General features: G+C 37.2%; 1 protein-coding gene and 1 long non-coding RNA gene across 2 annotated transcripts in view; one reads left to right on the top strand and one right to left on the bottom strand.

Annotated features, from left to right (window-relative positions):
• The window catches only part of LOC148645505 (uncharacterized), a 47,755-nt gene that overhangs the window by 5,081 nt on the left and 20,218 nt on the right, over positions 1–22,456 (top strand). The gene's annotated exons all lie outside the window — the stretch shown is intronic.
• On the bottom strand, positions 3,193–16,365 carry LOC148645506 (dopamine receptor D4-like). The gene is made up of 4 exons (XM_088611446.1): positions 15,399–16,365; positions 12,064–12,176; positions 8,997–9,574; positions 3,193–3,456 (listed from the first exon to the last, which is right to left on the bottom strand). Exons 1-4 carry the CDS (start codon positions 15,639–15,641, stop codon positions 3,254–3,256), a joined length of 1,137 nt encoding a protein of 378 aa, XP_088467572.1. The 5' UTR covers positions 15,642–16,365; the 3' UTR covers positions 3,193–3,253.

Raw genomic sequence — 22,456 nt, 5'->3', positions numbered from 1 at the left:
TCAGAATAATTAAAGACCCAACAGGCACTGCTGACTAACTGCTCCTGAACTTCATAGCCACGACCCCTCGGAAGTAAGTCATGTCACCATCATTCCCCTCTTGTCACACAAAATGAATTAAATGGATGCTGCTGATGTAGTTTTCCCATCCCATCAGAACAAAAGCAGGTACAGTGAGTCTGAAATCACAGTGTGGAGACAACACACCTTTTGTCCATTACAGGGAGACTGGTAAGTGCAAATCTGACTTAGGATCTTACTGAAAAATGTTTCTGAGTTGGAAATTACATTCTATACCCAAGACTGGTGTGTGAGAGAGGCTCTTGACACTGCCCGTTTTCTTCCCCTAAAATGTATGATGGCACTTTAGAGTCAGCAGACTGATCTCAAAATGATCCTGTCATCCATCCATTTTCAGAAACTGCTTTATCCTTAGGGAATACATGTTCGATTCACAAAAGTAAAGCACGGATAGATGCTCTGCTCACTCACATATATAAAATTTACACACACATTTTCTTTTTCAAGAAATGTACTAATCAGACTTTTGAGAATTGGGGTTGGCAAATTTCTTTACAGTTTGAGCAGGCTAAAACTAGGAACAGCAACTAAGCAACTAAGCAAACCTAGTGCTTACAAAAGAGGCTCAGGCAGTGAAAAGGTGTTCAAGAATACAGATTGATCCCATGTCCTGACATCACTAGTGCAAGTCTGCACTACTTCACTCATCATCTAAGACTGGGATTGCTCAAATGATGGTGCACACTTGAGTTATGCTGTGTATTCTGGTCTCGTTGCGCAACAGCGGCCTCAATGACTTGATGGGTGTCTGTAAATACCAACTATGGCATTATATATGTGCATTGTGGGGAAAAATGGCTAATGTCTCTGTGTAGTACATGTTGCCAGCAATGTACTTGTGTCCTGTCCTCAGTGTACTCCTGCCTTGTGCTCTGTGATTCCAGGATAGGATCTGGGTTACCCTTCAGAGGAATAAGCAGCTTTCTAACAATGGATCAATGGAAATTACTCATTGGTTAGAGGAGTTCACTGTCCTCATTTCCCCTGTGCTCATATGAAGATTATATCTGGTCAAGCCAAATAAGTCTGAATCACTGGTAATCGTACAGCACCTGTGAAGTCTGGAGAAAGAGTAGCCGGCAGTGTTGTTGGAAACACTCCAGCTGCTATTTATTTCCAATGTACTGTAAATGAACCATTTTTCCATTTTGAAAAATGATCTCAGTTGGTCTGTAGAGGCACATGGTTATGAATGCCACATCTTAGGCCGGTACTAGATGACGTGCTTTAGTTTGCTTCTAATTCACATTTTTCTTGCTTTGTTTTTCCAGGGAGATAACTGGTTTTGTGGAGTCCAAGGCCATTAAAGCTTCAACAACATAAGTGAGTTTAAAGTGGGATCTTATTTAGGACCCTTAGTGTTTTGTAGCGTAGTGCATGTGATTCACAGGCTGAAAACAGGCAATGATTCCCTGTTACTATCTTGCAAATAGTAAACAATTATTTTAGCTTACATAATAATAATAATAATAATAATAATAATAATAATAATAATTGCTTACACTTATATAGCGCTTTTCTGGACACTCCACTCAAAGCGCTTTACAGGTAATGGGGTCTCCCCTCCACCACCACCAATGTGCAGCATCCACCTGGATGATGCGACGGCAGCCATAGTGCGCCAGAACGCTCACCACACATCAGCTATTAGTGGGGAGAAGAGCAGAGAGTAATGAAGCCAATTCATAGATGGGGATTATTAGGAGGCCATGATTGGTTACGGCCAATGGGAAATTTGGCCAGGACGCCGGGGTCCTGTACATAATTCTGTAATACCAGATTAACCTTGAGAATATTAGCAAAAAAATAATTGGTTTTCCAGGTGACGTTTGCAATTGCTTAGTTATATCTCATCTTCTTTTGGCTGTTTTGAATGCAGCACCACCATCTAAGTTCTTGTTTTTTATGTCGCTTAGCGACATGGTAACAACTTCCTTTTTGCACTGGGCAATATTCGTAGTTGATATTTATCACCACTTATAGTTTGATATGTTATTTCTTTTCTTTTACTTGGACATAACGATTGACAAGACCTAGCTTAGCTTTTTATTATATCTGATAAGCCCAAATTTGTGTAGAGCTTATATTGTCTTGTGGTTTAAAAAGCCAGGTGTTGCTCAGGAAGCGTCTCTCAAGTCATTCACTGACTCATTTGAAGTGAAAACCCATTGAAAATATTACAGAATATAGCGGTACACTTATGAAACACACAAAACACCAACTGAGTCATCTTAGTATTTAATTTCTGAGCGGTTCTTCTTGAATTGGGACACGTTGTCCTGATTTGAATTTATAAATTGTTGTGTGCCTCGATTTGCACTGTTATAATGGATAATAATGTGATTTCCAGCTGCCTTGCCTTGCATGTGTTCAGAATAGTATTTTTGACTGCCTTGTGTTTGTTTGAGGGTCATGTATTCTAGGATACAGTTCTGCTGTTTTGCTCCTACCAATTACAATCCTCCATATTGTTAACAACATTAAATCTTTCTTTTTAAATTTTAACACACAAACACCGACACACACATATCCTTAAAACAACTGCTTACATGGAAGACTTCACTACTCTACACTGCTCCTCTGGGGAAAAGACAAATGAGAGCACTTAAGGGGCACTTCTGCTCACATCTAAAGTTGTTGATGACGACACCTTGAATGTGCTTGCAATGGGTCAAGCTCTTGATTTCAAAAGGAAGGTTTTTGAAGGTTACTGTACAGATGGGTTTTCTCACTCTTTGTTTCCTGAAGGAGTTAGAAGGGTGAAATCTTCATCACTAAGGAATGGTTCTGATTCATTGTCCATTGTGATTGAGCAGCTGTTAGAAAGTTCTGCTTGTGCAGGTGTGGAACTACGCCTATCAATATAAAATCTTATTTATATAAAAATCTCTAAGTGCCACCAGAATGTACAGCTAGTTGACTCAAACTAATTAGTGTAATATGTTGTAAATAAAGCTTTCTCAGGCAGGTCACTGAATGTAGATATTTTTAGTTTTTCACTTTGTGTTGTTTTATTATAAATTGGCCCTTTTTAAAATTAAAACTGCAAATGTGGAAGAACAGAAGACTGCAAGAAAAAACTCAAGAGAAGGTATTATGACAAGAAATTATATTTTATTACACTATACAAAAATGTTGTGCTTTTCTGTACAATCATGTTGAGAATGTTTTGTTAACAGCAGCTGTGCAAGAATTTGTGGAAAAAGTTCCTAAACTCTGTGTTGAAGACAGTGTAGATAATGGGATTTAAAGCACTGTTGACATAGCCTAGCCAAGTGACGATGCTCATTAATTGAGGGGAGATGTCACAAGCGTCGCACAGTGCTCTGGTGATGTGCACCACAAAAAATGGTGTCCAGCAAAAAAGAAATGCACCTGAAACAAAGAGAGAGAACAGAAATGTGAGGGAATTCAGTGCTGGCCAGCATCATAGAACATTAAAGATGACCATCCTGAGAGTCAGTTCCTATATGAACCATCTTACCATTTTGGAAACGGCAATTTTTGTCACTTAATAAAAGTTACATTACAGCTTTTTCACTGATGAAACATATAACCTAAAAACTAGACACACAGCCCAGTTCCGATATCTGATTACTTATGAGTCCAATTCACATTTGGTGTTTTACAAAACCTTGGGATTACGTCGGCTCCTTTATCAAAATTGTAGTACTGTAGTTGTAAACTTATTAAAGCAGCTGAGCAGCCTGTGTTTTACCTGCATGCTGATTGAGGGAGTTTTCTTTTAGCTTTTCCTAGATGCAATCAATTAGCTGACACTGCAAATCCCTTGGAATGTGTCTGTGTCTGTAAGAAGGTTTCTATGACATGACCACGGGTTATATATTCCATAGCTCATGCTCACTGTTGCTTGAATCATCTGTAGGGTCAAAGACTACGGTATGCATGAAAACTGTTGAAGATCTAAAGGCTTGTCTCCTGCTTTGCTTTATTCAGTCGGATTCTAAGAATAATGAACTGTCCTGAAGGTTTGATAACTACATCACAGTTTTCACTGATTTTACAGCAGTACTGAGGAGGTGTTGTATTTAGCTCCCCAGGTCTGGAATTGAGCAGCAATGCTAGTCAATGCTGCCCATACATCATTATGGAAAGTTCGTTTCAGAGGACAAAATCAAGGAGATCTTCATTTTGAAAAATACACAGTCCATATTTTTTAAATTTGAAAAACCGGTCCTGAAGCAGAAAGATAAATGAATCATCAGGGTCATAAATGAAGTTGTAGATTATAAATATAACTTTCTCTTGCTAGGGTTCACTTTTGCTTAATAATTCAAAGAGTGCCAATGGGTTTTCTATTTATACCTGCAAGAAGAGGTTTAGATGAGATACAGATTAGGAAAAAAAGCCTTTCTTTGTCTAGTGTTGTGAGACCGAAGAAAAATTGTAATCCGAAAGTATAACACCTTAGAATAAAAACAATTTCAGCCCTATCAGATCAATTTATTCAGTCATGCTTCAGTAGTAATAGGCTCATATTTTCCTAATTAATGCGGTGCTAGAAAGATTGTTTAATTCATTCTCAAGGTATCCAAGTATACTGGGGCATAATCATTTCAGCCTTCACGAGAATCGGAGTACATTCTGAAATTGGTGCGAGGCAAAATTTTGGATTATTATTTCCAGCAAAGTAAATAATTCAAATCAGGGAAGCAATTTTGATATTTTTAGTTTAATTAAAATAAAATAAAAATACTTAGGAAATTGCGTAGGGAAAAACAACTTTTGTATTTCTTGCTCATTCAGTAAAAAAGGCATCCGTAGCAATAAAAATACAAACGCCGACATTACGGTTGAGCTTTCGTGGTAGGTCTTTCAACAGTGCACAAAGGTAATTTTTGAAAATTATTTTTGTTTTCCCAAGTTCCCTACTGTGTTGCTTTATTTTCTGTTATTATCATACATTGAAAACTGCAGGATGTTTATTATATTCAGAATTAGGAGAAATGAAGGCCCAGAACATCCCAGAATACTTTAGAGCCCTGCAGTCACACAAGGCTCCTCAGGCACAGCTTGCCAAGGCATGACTTCTGATTCTCTGTAGCGGTACAGTAGTTCAGCCTGTGGGTGTCTTCATTAATACAAAATCTATTTTAGTCTTGATTTTCTAAGACAAGGCTCAACAAAAACCATTTAACCAATCCAATTAGTTGAGCTAGCCAGTTTCCAGTAGAACATTAATCACTGTCCTGTTCGATATTTTTCTTTTAGTTACAAACTTTAGAAAAACTTGGCCTTACAAGCTACCAGATTCTCGTTTAAATAGCTTAATCAAGATATCATATCAAGATGTCATAATCCAAGATTAAAGTAATTAATGTAATTTTTCTCTGCAAAACAAGTGTGATTACACCTCCAAACAATTGAATGCTGTTGAATTGTCTCCATTCTTATAATACATTAATATGCTGTTAATATCATGGAATGGCAATTATTAAAACACTGTTAAATACATAAGGATCTTGCCTAATGTTTGATCTTGAGCTACCTGGGATTCCTGTCTAAGAATTAGTCAACAAGGAATTTTTATTGTGTTTCAATAATTTTTGACATAGCATTTATATATCTGTTGAAAAGGGAAATAATCTAACTTTTATTGTGGATGTATTTTTGTAGTTGCATATAGTTTTAGCTTCTTTCAGATGACATTACAAGCAGCAAGATTCTAATCTAGCTCTTTGAATCTCTGAAGGTTGTGCTCTGTTTGACTTATCTAGGCCAGCTCTTTAATTTACAATGGTATCTGTCAAAGGGCAGCATGTAATAATTATCTACAATCACTACTTCTCAGGGTTCTCTATTGTTTCTTAGGCACCAGCTAGAGTTTTTAAAAAGACAGAAATTGAACACCTTGATATAACAGAATCAGCAGAATGGGACCTTTGAGAAGTGTGTTAGCACCCACATAGCACCACGCCCTCGAATTGACTATTGTTTTGTTTTCTGTACTTCAGCCTTTATCTGTAAAATTGTGTTTGTCAGTGACAGAGATCCCAGCTTTTACTTGACAGGGTTATCAAAGGGTTTCTGCCTTCTTGCATGTCTGTCCCACTTCCTAACACATGGCTTGCAGGCTGATGGAAGGTTGCTTAACAGGCTTAGCTCAATGGCAATGCTCTTGTACTGGTCTTTTCAAGGTTACCAGTAAGCCCCACTTAGAGGATCTTATTAGATGGAATATTGTGGTTGTACCACACTACAGAACATCTGACACAGATACACCCCAGACCTCTGAGAATATAAATCATACTCTAAGAAAGAAGATGGCTCATAACATAACTCATAAGATGACTTTTTATATTTTATATAAATATAAAAATAAAGAAATATCATATTAGTTTGAATACTAGTAAAAAAACAAAACTCGATGTATGAAAATGTTGTTTGGTGCCACAATATTCATATTCAAACATATATGTTCTCCTCCTATAAGTTACAATCTGTGTTTGATTTGGGTCTTGGAACCACTTGAACAAAATATGACATAATGTGTTCTATTACACTGGATAACGCAGTGAAATTGCCTGATACTCTGGCATCTCATGCACTTATTCCTGCCAACATCCACCCATCAGTCTGCTGTGGGTGGCATGGCTTCAGGTTTGATTTTATGGTAGGAACAGCTTGAAAGAGTAGAGTGACCAATCTGAAAGATTGACATGGGGCCCATGTCTTCCTCTTCACACCCTTGCCTCACAAGAATTTGTAACAGATAGCTCCATTTATACATTTGGCTTGACAATTACAGGTTATTTTTAATATAGCTGCTATTGTAACTCATCGATGGGCATGACATTTTCTTCTGAACGTATAAAAGGCTTTTGACAGTAGCTGAATAGTTTACCTGTTAGACCACCTGCGACCACACAAGAACAAAACCCACATGGTATTTTAGGTAGTTTTAGGCAGGCTGGAGGTATAACTCAAAAGTGAAAAGGGGCAGGAAATCTCTAGGAACTCTAAGGTTTTTGCTTAAACTAAATTCTGTAAAAAAATATTTTTAAAGTATAATCTTTCTCCAGTATACTTAGGATTGAACTGGGATAGTGTCAGCCAAGAAGAGATGAAATGACAAATGAAATGGAGAAACGGGAGATCGAATGGCCAGTTCTACATACTTGCTTGACCTTTTCTGCCAGGTTTTCTTTCCCCACATTGCTCTGGGAATGTCCAGTGGAATCATCATCCTTTATGCACCTTTTGTTCCATAACGATACTATCCCACTTAAAGAACTACAGTACAGTTCCAGCTTTAATACATAATAAGACTTTCTTGAAAACAACGAACCACACTGTAGACACCGAAGACAACTTGAAATAAACATCGATGTTGAATTCCAAATGCCGTTTCCAGTATTTTCAAGAAGGGTTAAAGAAAAGGTGAAGTGCATCATAGTTGTAAGGTGTGGATAATATAAAATAACAGAGACAGCTGATACTTTAAATATCTATTTAATTAATGTCTTCACTACTGAAGGTGATGCAACTGTGCCTTCTATGTTAGTTGAAAAGAATGAACCACTTTGAAATACTGTAGCTTAATGCTCTAATCAAAGACACTAAATGTAAGTCAACAAGTCTGGATGTGTACTGTATGCTTTTCGATTCTTACAGAGATCAATAAGACCATTAATAGCTGCTAATAGTTGTTTTACATCAATCATTAAGGAGTTGATTACACTTAACTAGAGTTTTGCTTTGATCATTTTATATCATATACAAAACCAGGGTTGTACAAAAGCAGGTTAGATGATATATATACAGCATATACAGTAGATCTGGGATCCTTGATGATTCTAGGGGGATGAAAATTCCTGGGATGCAATGCAGCCAGGCAAAATATTCCTATACGGTGAAATTAAATTGAATGGAAATATATATTTGTGTCTGAAAGAAATAAGGATAAGTACCATAGGTGACAATGAATTGGTGCGTGAAGGAAAAAAGATTTAGGTGAGAGTAGAGTTCGTAAACTCATAATTGACAACATACATGTATTGTTGAGAGTTAATGTTCAAACCTGTGCAATGTGTTGTTAAACTACATCTGAACAATGTGTACAATTATAATCTCCTCATCATAAAAAGGATACAGAAAAGTTGGAGAAAGTCCAAAGAAAAGAAAGTTAATCTGAGACATAAGGGGGTGAATTATGAGGACAGATTATTTTTATTTTGGTCACGGTAAAAGTCATTTGATCAAAGTTTTCAGAATTTCAAAGAGAATAAATGTGATAGACCCTAATAAATATTTCAAATTAAACTCAGGAAGAATGTAAGTGGGAAAATAAGTAAATTTTGCACTGAAAATAGAAAAACCCTTTCCACACAAGAAAGCAACGTGCTGGAAAATGTTTCCTTTAAGAACCTTCTTTATCTAATATATGTAAGTAAAGACATGACTCCCTTTCTGCATTGCTCTACATTTATACAACAGATATACTTGTGAATACAGATACAAGGAAAACAAGGAACTATTTCTATGAGGGAACTGATTTTTACAGGTTTTCTCTCCTGAGTCGCATGACAACTCAAACCTAAAAAACCAAGATGGGCTACATGGCTTCCACTTGCTTGCAACCTTATGAGTGGCAGCCCTTATGTTCTCATTTCCAAGCCTTCTTTCTTTCAGAGGAACAAGTAAAGGTTTATTCCACGCTGAAAAGACAAGAAAAGAAACGCAACGTTTCGGCTGTGGTGCCTTCTTCGGGTGAAGAAACCTTTACTTGTTCCTTTGCTGCCTACGCATGCTGACCTAATTGAACTCCTTCTTTCTTTCAGTCCTACTTTCATTAAAGCAGTATTCTGAACTTCAGCCATTTGAAGAGAATGGGAAAACCTCCATTCCCAGGTACCGGCATCAAGAAAATGATTAAATCTTCTCAGAGCACTTACCTACGACAATAGGCAACACCTTCATGGCTTTTCTCTCCCGGCCATTAATCTTGGCTCTTTTCTTCTTGGGAGCAGCCTGGCAGTACTTCCCATCTGGGAAAGCCACTGTCTGAATGGAGTCTCTCTTGTACTCCTTGGGGAAGGGGCAGTCAGGGTGAGAGTAACGGCTCAGCTCCTCCAGCTTGACATCCGCCAGGTCACGCTCGATGATGGGCGGGGGGAGGGGTGGCAGGGGAGGCAGGCTGTGCCCGCTGTGGTATTTCCGGCAGGCCTGCATGCTGCTCTTCAGTTTGGCCTTGCGCGCCTCCTCCCACTTTTTCAAGCCCCGGAACATCCCAAAGTACAGAACCACCATGATGGGGCAGGGGATGAAGAAGGAGCAGACGGACGAGTAGATGATGTAATTGTTGTCCTCCAGCTTGCATAGAGTGGGATCTCGGTTGTGGACTTTGTTTATCCCAAAAATCACCGGTGAAGCCACTGCCAAAGCAAAGATCCAAGTGGCGGAGAGCAGGATAATTTGTCTCTGGTCAACATGCCTCCTGTTGTAGTTTAGGGGAATGGAAACAGCTATAAACCTGTGAAGAAGAGGGGGTGTTAGTGTACAATTTAAAGTGAGGTTTTGTGTCTTTTGGTTATTACTACTATCGTTTGAGATTTAGAGATTTGATTTGAACTGATTTGAGATTTACCAGTGCAGTGCATTCTTGGGGAAATTCAGGAGGAAATCTCTCTTTTGGGCTGAATTAAAACCAACAAAAAAATAAAAAATAGTGAAAAAAATTATAAAAACACAGTAAGTCTTTATTGTAAGCATCACGTTTTAAATAATCTATTTGTGACATACAATACTAAGAGACAAAGACCATCCTGGTGGCTAGGCATGGTTTAGTTCTATCTTAATAAGCGCAGAATAAAGGTCTAGAGCAGTGGTTCCCAGCTCTGGGCATGAAGGAACACTTGTGGTTCATTGCATCTTCTGGTTTGTGCCCCAAACTTGTTCTTAATCACAGGCTAGTTGATTTCAGTTTTCCAGGTGTGGTATTCGTAAATTTCAGTTTTCAGTTTTTATAGATCAAATGGAATTGGTAACTGGTATCAAGAGTTAAAGACCTGCCCCCCTTCAGGAGTGACCCATTAAAAATTCACAGACGGGGGAAAAAAAACACTCAAGTAAAATAAAGGTCTAACATCACATCACTTTATTAGCCCTATACAATTTCTTGCATTAGGAATTTGTCTTTTTGCGTACCCCAGCTTGCTCTCCATGAGACACAGACAGGGAGAGAAGCTTGGGGTCAGAGCGCAGGGTCAGCCATTGTACAGCACCCCTGGAGCAGCTGGGGTTAAGGGCCTTGCTCAGGGGCCCAACGGAGTAGGATTCCTCTGCCAGCTGTGGGATTTGAAACGGCCACCTTCTAGCCACAGGGGCAGATCCTGAGCACAGAGCCACCGCTCACAAGCTGCACAGCCATGTTGCCATTTTGTCTAAAGAGGCAAGTGGATCTATTAAGTTATCAATGAATACCAGTGATTTAGAACCCAGCTGGAATAAAAAAACCAACAGACAGCGTGTTCTTCCAAGGACCTGGGATGGAAATCTATTATCTCTTTGTATGCCTAGTGGGTTTTTATGAAATGCAATAATTTTGAATTATTTAGATTGCCTAGTTTGAGCCTCTTGTGGAAAACTGTAGAACATCTTTAGGTTACCACAAAAGATGTCATCAGCTGAGCTGGGACTGGTACAGGTACACATTTATCTCAAACTTACTCCTGCAGTAAGTCACGATGTCACCTGGAGACAGAGAGTGACGACAAAGCAGGGCAATACAGGCTTAAACGCCAACGACTCCTGCATGATAATGGCTTGCTTTTTATTTTGATGGATTCATCATTTTGTCTGATTTTGTATGCTGTTGTGTATTCCAGTAAGGCTTTCTTAAGGAATTTTGAAAAGGGTCACCTTTGTTTAAAAGCAAAGTCATTTTCCATCATCATTTCAGACTGTGCAATCACAGTGACCTGCCCTGAAAACTAAGTGACAGCTGACATGAATAGTTTCCTATGTGAATATCCTTTGCCAGATCAGACATATCTTTCAGACATAGAGGCTCTGAGAGTGAATTTTTGACTCATGGGATAGGATGAGTACCAATGTGATTGAAAGTATTTTTTCATTACTGAAGACAACAAATGCTCTGTGCATCACAAACTTTACTTACAGGAGTACATTTTTGGAACTGTGACACTGCCTAAAAGCTTAGGAAACTGGCAGATAAATTATGTTGGAAAAGTATTATAGGTTTAATGAAGTCAAGAAAGATTATCTCTCAAGAGTGCTAAAAACTCTCTAAGACAAAGGACTAGACTTTTGGTTTGAAACTAATAATATTTTGTCAAACAGTGTTTAACTAAAGAACACGACTCAAGAGATTTAAAGACCATAAGACAGGTTACAGTCAAAAGGAAGTCATTTGGCCCAATGAGCCTATTTGGTTGCTACTGTAGTAGCTAACTGATGTATTCCATCCATTTATTGCAAGAGGCCAGGGTTCTGGCAATAACAACATGACGAGGTTGCTTGTTCTAAAACACTACAACATTTAAATAATTAAAATGGCAATATTTATTTGAGTTAATTCAGTGATTTATTTGCGAAGGCTAGGCAATATTTAAGTCATAATTTGTTATTTATAATAAGTATGAAGTGATCAAATTATATTTATAGCTAATGACAGATATCCATCTCCTGTTTCTCCTGGCCAAAATAAATGTTTCAATAAAAAGAGTTCTCACAGGGACTCTTTTCTGGCCATTGTTTCTTATGCTTTCACTTTAAAAATAGTTCTTGCAAACAGATAACCATAAAAATTGAACAAATTCATAAAATATAAATGTTAGCAATGTAAAATAAAATGAGGTGATTTTATTTGTATAGGATAAGCATGCTTTTTAAATTCAAAATAACAACTGGCTTGTTAAAGGATGCTGTAGGAGGTGTGTCTGGCCAGAGCTCCACCAGAAAGATGTGTGAAAATAATGCAGATGAAGGGAGAACACAAACCTGTCCACACTGATGGCGCAGAGGTTAAAAATGGAAGCGGTACACAGCATCACATCCAAAGTCATCAGTGCGTCACAGAGCACTGCGTTTAAAGACCACACTCCACCCTGAAACTGGACAGAAAGCAAAGGCATTGCCATTAAAACTGACATGTAAAAACATTTTTTAAATATAATGCTCTATTGTAAAGTAATGTTTGTTATGAGACGCATTTTAGACGGTAAAATCAAACAATAATAGACCGAAGAAAAAGGTGCTGGTCTGATGGACATTTCCCTGTGCATTCCAACGCACTGGCAAGCCATTGTGCAATTGCTACTCAGCCCATCTCATCAGTACCACCGCTCTGTTCCTACTGGGGACAGGTGAACACAACACGTGCAGTTCCTCTGGAATACTGCCTATGCCTCATACTCCTGTGTGATTGTGGAAGTCAAGCACAGCGGACTGCTTGTAACTCTGATCATGTTCAGTCCTACAGGTATCATTATTATGTAGTAAATCAAGACAATTAATAATTTTCAGTATCTTCAGAAACTAGATTCAACATAATTAACTTGACTGATGACCACAAGCAATGAAAATTAATGTGAGGGGAGGCTAAAGGTCCTTTTTTTTCTCTTTACAGGCCTGCTCAGTCAAGCAGGAGACTGCTTTGTCACATTCAAACATTACATTAGAAGTCATTCTCATGTATTTTCTCATGTTTTTACATTTGGTTTTGCAAGCATATCTTTGAAAGACCCTGCAAAAGGGCATGTCTTAGGCAAATAATAAGAATAATCCACCCATTCACAGAAAGCCACATACCCCTGACAAGGATCATGGCCATCAGAAGTATAAAGCATAAGGTACAGTATCTCTACTTCTTTGACAGAATACCTGTCCAGCACAGGGCACATTAACACAGGCAGGCCTTTAGAGATGTAGGTTAAATGCCACTGGAAGGTGGACAAACACAGGCAAAACCCCACATGAACAGAGGAGAACATGTGATCTCCATGCAAACGGTGTTCCAGTCCAGCACTGAACTCTGGATCTGAGTGCTGTGAGACAGCAGGACTATCTGCCTCAACAAATATGATAGTGATCATCTCCATCTGGAAGCCCTGAAACATATCTACTGTATTAACAACTAGTTTTACAGCTTTTTTTTTGGACATGTCATTCTGTGTTATTTTCTCTTTCATTAAAATATGTCCCATTTATAGTGCATTATTTTTCAATTAACCAAATTATACATTCCAAAGAAAAAAAAGTGAATTAGACCTTTTAAATAGAACACCTTGTGTTTTGCACTGCAGTGAGTGAAAAAGAAAATCTGATTTTCCAGACATAGCTGGGTTCTGGGACCTAGGTGTGAACTGTAATGCCAATCTGTGCAGCCTGGTGCTTTTCACTTCATATTCAGTAACTAGACCAAATACAAACATTGACTTAATTAGTGCTGAAATTGCCACCATATGTATCATAAGAAATTGTTCTGGATAATTAGCATTGCATTAGTACATTACAGAATCTAGTATCAAGATATATAGCACCTAAAACATTAGAAAAAAAGAAATGTTATGTACATTTTTATAAGAAACATTATAAAAAAAGACTTAATGGTTACATATTTTATCATCATCACCTCATTGATAGAAGCAGTTATAAGTTAATTTGTAACTTGTGTATCATAGTCCTCAATATCAGGCTTGTATCACTACTAAATTTGCAATCAAATTAATGTTGCCATATTGTCAGATGAAAGTGAAGGCACCTGAAATAACTGTTTTACAGTCTAGAATAATCATTTGAAATACCAGTTTTTCTCCATACTGGTTCATTACTAAATGGAAAAAAAATATGTGATGAATGTGGGGCTTTGTTTAATATCGTGGGGTATTTAAAGAACATGGCTAGCATAACCTTCTGTAGCTCTTTGTACATTTGGATTATAGGACTAAAATGATCTTCTGCCTAATGAGATAATGGTGTCTACTGATTAGAACAGCTAATTCCGTGTAGGACATGCAAGTTAAATAAGCAATGTGCTTTTTAAACCTCTGATCTAAGGAACTTTCCAATTGTTCATTAAAATTATGCATCTCCAACCCTGCACAGAAAGCTCATTTCCAATGATCCTTAAAGCAAATCTAACCTTGCAACACATCATCTCTTCTGGCTCAGTTTTGCTTTCAGAAATCACTTGCATTCTTTGAAACCACTAGTGTGTGGTAACTTTTAAGGAAGATTGTAATAAATGAGAATAACTTGATTTTTCATTTATAGTGTTAAAAGAATTGTTTCAGCTTCACAGGTAGAGGTCTATACATTGATATTATTTAGTAAATAACGTTATTTTCTTTCTTCAATATTTTTTGAATACAGATGGTTTATTAATATGCATTACTGGAAGAAAAATACATATGGTCTGTAGATCTAATTTAATTTTAGGTGAATTAAAAATATTTTTTGTTGCAACCAACCAAGTCAGCCAAGTGGTTGACAAGTGAATTGAAAATGAAATGAAATTGGTATTTTACAACATAAAGCTTTTTTATATTGAAGTTTGTATCTATTTTATTTTTGTTTCTAGTTTCAATGTATTACTCATGGCCTTGACTGTAAAAAGGGAATTACGAAAATTGAAAAGCGCTGTTTTGTGAAAGGCGGGCGCTTCTTTTTTTTTTTGGAATCGCCGAACAACCCCCAAGAGTTTAATTAAATTAGTTTAATGGTTGGCAAGTATAGCTAAACAATGTCACAGTCTACACGTACAGTATGTTTAGCCTCCTGTGTTTATTTTTACAGCACAGGAAAATAATCGTCACACTCACAGCAGTGTGCTTAGTCTTAAATGACCCTCACTCTGAACGGAATGTTCTTCTTCGTCTTTTGTGCCATTTCGTTGCTAAGTGCTATTTTTTTTTTATCAAAGCGACAGAGATTGGATAGCAGATTCGTCGATAAGCTCGGAGTTTAATTACTTACAGTACTGTACGTGCAATGTCCTTACTGTATTAGCTGGCGATACTTGGTAATTATGTAGATGTATTTTAAAAAATAGTAAAACGTATGCATTATTTACTTGAAACATCTTTATCACAATTTTTTACACGATATTTCCCCCTCTAATGTATATTTTGTAGTTTTTAAAATAAATATATAATATTATAATTTATATAATATAAATAAAAAGATAACAGCGAGAAGATTATTTTAGGAATATATTGCTGCACGTTAACGTATTTTTTCTTGATAAACCACTCTTAAAATGCTCTTGGATTTAGACGAAGCAGCTAAAATAATTGCCGCCTATTAAAACTTTAAGAAACTTAGCGCGTACTCACCTCTGCGTACACAAACAGCGGCAACACCAGTACTGCTAAAAGCAGGTCTGCCACAGCCAAGCTGACTATGAAGTAGTTCGTTGTAGTTTTTAAAGCTTTTTCCGTCCACACACTAAGGCACACCAGCAGATTGCCACAGATTATGATAACTATTAGCAATATTCCGAAGATCAGAGCAGGGAAGTTGTAGTGCGAGTTCGGCGACGGGTCGGTTTCGTTAGAAGCCGTGAGGTTAGGTGGCATGTCTGCAGGCAGCTACTGTAGCCGTCTTGGAGCGGCAGGAGATCCACAGGCTCCTGCGACACCTCCTGCTCTTGAGGAGGGCACCGTCTTTGTGATTGACTCTCATCTAGGCATCGTGTCTTTCCGTTTGGCGGAATGTATTGATTTTTTTTTTTTTTAGCTTTGGCTCCTGTTGAAAGGTGACCGTGATCACCGTAGTTCCTAGCGCGGTGCTGTCCTTCGCCTGCTTTGTTTTCTTGGTCTTGATCTTCAGCACCACCGCCCGTGGACAGAGCTCAGGCGCATCAAAATACAGCGTGAAAATGTGGGGGATCGCGCTGGGCTTTGGATTCTGATTGCTGCGCTCGCAGATGAAAAACAAAATCAAAGCCTCTCCTTCGGTCACAATGAAGCATCTTTGGCCCAATATATTCAACAATGAAAACAACCATTAGAAGTTTTGAGACTATGTTGTTAGAGTGAATCAACAACGATCGTCTCGATCAACTGCGGAAGACTTGCTCTCTGTGCCGTGGGAAAATGTTTTTAGAAGACAAGTACAGCCCTAAACCCAACAGACGGGAAACGATTCAGTTTGCGGGATTGAGTCGTCTTTCTTTGAGAGCGAAGCGGAGCTGCTGGAGACCGTCCTGTGCGCTGAAGAGTGTCCTGTGTGTCTTGTGTCTTCACCCGGGGCTCTGACAGGGGGTAGGGCTTCCACGTCTGGTTGAAACAGCAAACTTCAGCGCTGCATTTACGCAATGTGTAGGGGATCATCCAGGGCTAAGCGTTAGGCGAAATTCCTTGTGATCGCCTGACGTTAATCTCTTCTATGCTGCCAACCAATGAAAAAAATGACGTCCTTGTCGTTTCCATTGATTATTGCTAAAAACGAGGAGAAGTATAAACTTTAAAAATCTTTAGACAACATTTTCTAAATTTTCGAATTTTTGTTAAGATTTGGCTGTCCTCTGTAACACTTGGCGTGTCGCACACTTCAGCAATACTGACGTTGACAACATTCCTCTGCAGTAGATATCTCATCGCCCGAATGCGACATTTTGATGAAAATAACATTTGGTCTTTTAAGCAGACATACTTAACGCCTAGACAACACTGTGAGTTTTAGTTATTGTCAAATAAAAATAATTATATTAATACAATGCAATCTTTATTAATAAAATTAAAATAAAATTTTGGAGAAAGATGGTTTAATTAAAAGATATACTGTAAAAAAGATCGCTTATGGATTCATTGATAGATCTGATTAGTCTCATCCAGTTGTTTGCTGAAGGAAGCCTGGGTATGGACTTCATCAACACGGCTCAATTCAACACCCGAGGTCCTGAATTGAACCCAGGGAACAACTGCTATGAGGCAGCAAGGCTAACCACTGTATGAACATGCCACCCCTCAGTATACAGCACGACTGAATGTGAAACTCATGAAGTTCACTTTTATGGATGCACAAGAATATCTTCACCAATAAATGTTGAAAAGTGATTTGACGGTATTCTCCTTGACTTATTCTGGTCTTATTCTTATTCTTAGCCGAGTCCTTCTAGCTCTGTCAAAGGGGGAAATTGAGAGTGCTTCAAAATACAGTTGCACTGATAAATTACTGTATATTGGGTTGTAATTTATAGGTTAGATTTTACTTCAAGCTACACTTCCCTAAGACATTGGGGACCAGTATCCCCAGTATACTTGAGTATAGTTTGACTAGACTCATTTTGAATCAGACATGGCAATGAATATGAATCATAATGCAAGTCTTCTTTGTCGAAAATGGCATATTGATGGTAATGTTCCCACCCTATATTGTGGTTTATTGATAGTAATGTTACCACACTGTAAAAGTTTTATTTAGAATCAGAAGGACATTAGCAGTAATGAAGCTCTATAAATTTAGCCATCATATCTGTATGGTGGTCTTGTTAAAACACCAAGACAGGCTTTTTCCTTGTGTTTTCTTGTTCTTCTATTGCTTGATGGAACTGTATCTTGCTCCTTTGCTCCAGCTGCTTGTTTTCACTTGGTTAGTCATTTTAATAGCTGAGTGCATCTGGTCAAACAAAGATGTACCCAATCGCCTGCTGGATATTTTGCCAATGAAACAAAAACATGTCTACTAAACCATGTGGCTGTTATCAGTGTGCAATACTTAAACTTGACTTTCTCAGCTAATTTGGCACAGACTAAGTGATGCCTACTGTTAGGATTTCTTAGGCTTTTCTTAATGGGGATGTCTTGAATTATATATGCTTTCTTTTTGTGTACTGTACATATGCAAATGTAGTATTAAGATGTGTTTTTCTGAAATATTACAAATAGGTGACTTTTTAAACTTGCATTGTGTTTTCTTTTCTTTGTGTTTTACTAGAGTGAATTACTATTTAGATGGAAAATACATTTGAAAATTAAAAAAAAAATAGATTTTATATTTAATGGATTTTCAGTGATTTTTACTCAAATTAATTGGTTCACTTATCTCTATGTAAAAATACTGTACATTGCTTGTAGTGCTCAGTGATAGTGGTATTTAACATAGTCACCATTCGGGGATCTGGAGCAAAGAAGCATGCCTGCCTTTTGATGTTAATTAATTTAGCTCATACCTTTATCCAAACTGACTTGTGTATTTTACTGGAGTGATAGGAGCAAACTGCAGGGTACATCAGTACTACTTTCTCAAAGGATTTGAACCTAAAATATATCAGTTATGCATCCATAATGACAATCACTGCTCCACATACTTCCTCCTGACTACAGAAAGTCTCAAAAGCTCTTGGCTGGAGGTCCCAATTTTCAAATATATTTCTCAATACACCAGTCCCCCAAACTAAACGAGCTTTAAACTGACTGTAGTGCATCCTAACAACATTAAACAAGACATGAGTTCATCTCTATTGATGAGTGAAAAACTGATTATGATGTGAGAATTCAATTTCACATGATACTGTAGATGAACGCTGGGCTATCACTCTGGGTTCCACATACTGTATCACTGCACACCATTGTGATAAGTATTGCGTTAGAAAATGAGTAAATTTCTGTGAACCCCTGGAAATATCAAACTTCCTTGCCTGTGACATTTGTAGTGTGAAATAACAGCCTGAATTTCCCTTGCCTGAATTTTAGTGATGCTTGACAATCAGAATTAACGCAGAGGAGCAAAATGCATGTATTCTTTGCAGTGCTGTATTAATATAGAATTACAAAACTCTGTCAGATTTGATGAATGCAAAAAAGTAATTTCTTGCAAATTGTTCAGTTCAGGAAGACATTCAGACACATTTTATTTGCAGTTAAACTATGTGGTGCTTCTTAGAATAACAATACTTATCATGTAAAAGGGTTCTTTTTAAAATGTATTTTCTGTAAAATTTAAATATATTATCTGACAAAAATGCATTGGTCAATCTAGGTCTATGACCTGTGATGTACAGGAATTGTTCTCTTCCAATACTGTCTATGTAAATAGACATAAGCACGATAAAGATATCGGCAATACTAAAACATAAGAACTACAGGTTCCTTTTGAAGTAATAGGATAAGAAAACATTGGAAATATGTTTTTAGCTATTAAATGAGAATGAAAACATAGTCAGTCTGTTACTATGTAATTCTAGTTAGAAAATTTGTAAAATATGCAATAATTTCTATATAATGTATCATGTTATATAATTGTACCTGATGCATTAAGCATATGATTGCCCAGAAGAGGTTCTTCATTTTCGTTCCTTTTCAAAAAAATATTCTCAGAGCTTGCAAGACGGTCTAAATTTCAAGAATACTTTGGATCTCATACACTACACTCTTTGAATATAAATTGAACATAGTAAAAAAGATCACCACATCCTATATACGTAGGGCCACACAATGTACCTGATAAACTTTAAATATGGAAAAAGTTTAAGATTAATGAATAAGATTTGCAGAATAGCAGGGGCCAAGAGCCAAGGAGAAAATGTTTTGAACTTGGCAAGCATTAGTTTTTGCTTATCTTCTTGTTTACCTACTCTGAATATATGCTAAGCTTGTTGACTGTGACCTTCAGATACCTCAGCCTCTTCTGCTGTAACACTGACAGATGTAGCTGTTGCTGTTGGGGTCTCAACAGATTCATCTGTGCCTTATGTCATGCGGTACTGTCTCAGTATTACACCTTAGGTCACTCCACTGAGCCTGCTTAGACTATTGAGAGAGAACTTTATCTGTTGTGTTCCATCATCCTGCATGTTGAATAATTCCCACTGCACAGCATGTGAATTTTTATATTGGCCAAGTAAAAGAGTCATTGATATTGTGCATGTCCTGGATGAACTGAAACTAATAACCTTTCAGGCTAGAAGAGTGCCAGACTGAATGAAATTAGCATATGACTTCAACTGGATTTTTTACACTTCTTCCTCCATATTTACAGCTTTGACTTCACTTAAACTTCACTTTAGTCACTTAGTCAAATTCCACATGTATGCGTAGCTGAGGACTACTACGTGTGGAAAGCAACAGACCTGTCATCAATATCAAAATAATTTGATAGGTTTGAGCTGTCTTTTGAAATCTAGCATTTTAAAACCCTTCGGGAACAAAGAGGGCAAAGAGGTGGGCATTTTGTTTTGGTTATTGATTTGTTTGTGATGTGGTGCCGTATTTGTTGGTAGTATTTCTCTCCATCTGCTGACTTTGTTCAGGTGATTCTATTTGTTATTCTCGCAGCTAAAATGTTTAAGGTGTCTGGGCTTTGCTGGCTCTTTATAGTTTCATTACTGATAACTGTCAGCCTGCAAAATGTAAAGTAACATGAGCATGACAGGTGCGTAGCAAAAGCTGCTGTTTTCACTTAACAAGACAGCATTCACTGGAAAATAAAATTTTCTATCAAACTAGAAATGTCCACTAAATTAGCTATATTTTGCTATATTTATATTTTTAGCATTTTTATATTTGTATTTTATTTGTATTTATTATTTTACGACAAAATAATATTCTGTGGTTATCGTGATATCTGTATCCTGCCTGGTGTCAGGAACTCTATAATGTGGAGTTACAATTGTACCAGAAGCCATAGAAAGCACATATTCTTCAACAGCATCAGAATGCCCATGAAATGGCCATAATGTGAAGAAAGTGAGGCTGTGAGTAAATGGTATTGATTGTCAGACTTGGCTTGTCAAATCCTTGGTATTTCAGAAAATAATAATGTCAGAAAATTTTTCGTTGAGGACAGATCATTTAGCCCGTAAGAGCTCACCATTTTTCTGCACTGTAAATGATTTTTCTTTGCTCCTTTGTTGCTAAGGGACATGGATCTAATGCAAGTCCTGCAATGAAGTTTCTGATGTTTTCTTTGCTTCTTTGTAATTCTCTGTTCTGAAAGAAGCAATCTGTCATTTATTTTCTGACTACCTGTTCTGCTCTCTAGTTTTCCGTCCCTTGATCTGGAAATAAGACACGGAGAGAGGGCTGAAGCAAATGTAGAAGAAAAATGAACTATACTTTAAATAAGCAGTCGCAGTGGCTAATTAGTCATGCTTCATCTATCAAGCAGCCATGTGTGTTCTGTGTGGAATTAATTTTTAAAGCGAGCAAAAATGAGTATTACTTGGTACAAATGAGAAACACAGATCTCCTGTCATCCACTGGTCTGCATGACCTGGTCAGCATTCACAAGAGGAAAATGGAAAATCATCGAGAGAACGATTTCATCATTCACATTTTTGCTGTTGGTCATATTTTTCTACAGTAGTGTTAAGAAAGTCAGTTTTAAACTGGACTGACTATGGTCTCTACACTGTAGATATGTATTTATAAAAGCTAGAAAACAGTCTGCCAATAACACATTTAGTTAAATGTTTTTGCTAGGGGATGGTTAAAATTGTATTATATGTAGTTTAAAAAAGGCAAGAAAAATGTTCTAGGAAAAGGAGTTTTGAAAACAAAAATGGAAAAATAAAGTGCCTTTAGGAAAACAAATAAAAGAAACTTAACAAAAATTGTATTTTTTCTTCACTCCACCTAATTAGTGAGAGATTAAAAAATTCTTGCCTGAACCTATTTCTTTCAGAGAAATGAAGAAATGATTTCTCTCCCTAGATACAGATACTGACAGATCTAACAGTGTTATGGGTTTAACAAAAGCCACTAATCTTTGAATAGAGACATCATCAGATGACAATGGTGACAGTGTTCTGGAGGAGATGTCACATACTGGTTCCTGTATTTCATGTATAATTGGAATCAATAAAGTTTATTGAAATAATGAATAGGAATACCCAATAACTGTTCTTTGGAAATAAACTTATTCTATTGAGGTCTTTCCAAAATTGCCATATGTTTCAGATTACCACACAACATTTAATCAAATATATTAAGCTGAGAACTTTCAGCTTTTAAGTTGTTTTGGGTGAGATCGGCATATTGTGAGCAGTGAGCTGAGTGAGCTTGGATTTCTGCTTTAAATGTTGTCTGTCTTGCTACTCTCGTCATGTTTTTCAATTCAATTCACTTCACATTAAGTGTTTAGTATTTTTGAGCATTTTGTTTCTCAGCACTTCCTCCTTAAACATCTGTGCTGATTTTTACTCTCTGAATTTATCCTCAAGTTCCTTCAGGAATGAACAGATGCTTCCTTCCAACCCTTTTACAGCTGATCCTGCCTATGGGTGTCAAGATGTATGTAGTAGCTGATAATTGGTGCCAATTTTATTTTAATCAGATACGGTATGTGCTTATCTCACATGTGCACAATTGTCTGACTTAATATTGTTATTTTCTGCATTAACTGTTTAAATGCTTACACTGATTGAAAACATTGATCTTATGGTATCAAA

This window comes from Lepisosteus platostomus, chromosome 18 (assembly GCF_059453375.1).
Source record: "Lepisosteus platostomus isolate fLepPlt1 chromosome 18, fLepPlt1.hap1, whole genome shotgun sequence".
NCBI lineage: Eukaryota > Metazoa > Chordata > Actinopteri > Semionotiformes > Lepisosteidae > Lepisosteus > Lepisosteus platostomus.
The sequence above is the reverse complement of the archived record's forward strand: the minus strand, read 5'-3'. Positions and strand labels throughout refer to the sequence as shown.

What these genes read in the sequence shown, in the direction of transcription:
- LOC148645506 (XM_088611446.1), bottom strand. Translation starts at nt 15,641, where the DNA reads ATGCCACCTAACCTCACGGCTTCTAACGAAACCGACCCGTCGCCGAAC. An exon ending in TGCGCCATCAGTGTGGACAG is followed by an intron (nt 9,575 to 12,063) that starts GTTTGTGTTCTC and finishes TCTTCTTCACAG; the next exon opens with GTTTATAGCTGTTTCCATTC. An exon ending in GGTGTTGCCTATTGTCGTAG is followed by an intron (nt 3,457 to 8,996) that starts GTAAGTGCTCTG and finishes TCTTTGTTTCAG; the next exon opens with GTGCATTTCTTTTTTGCTGG.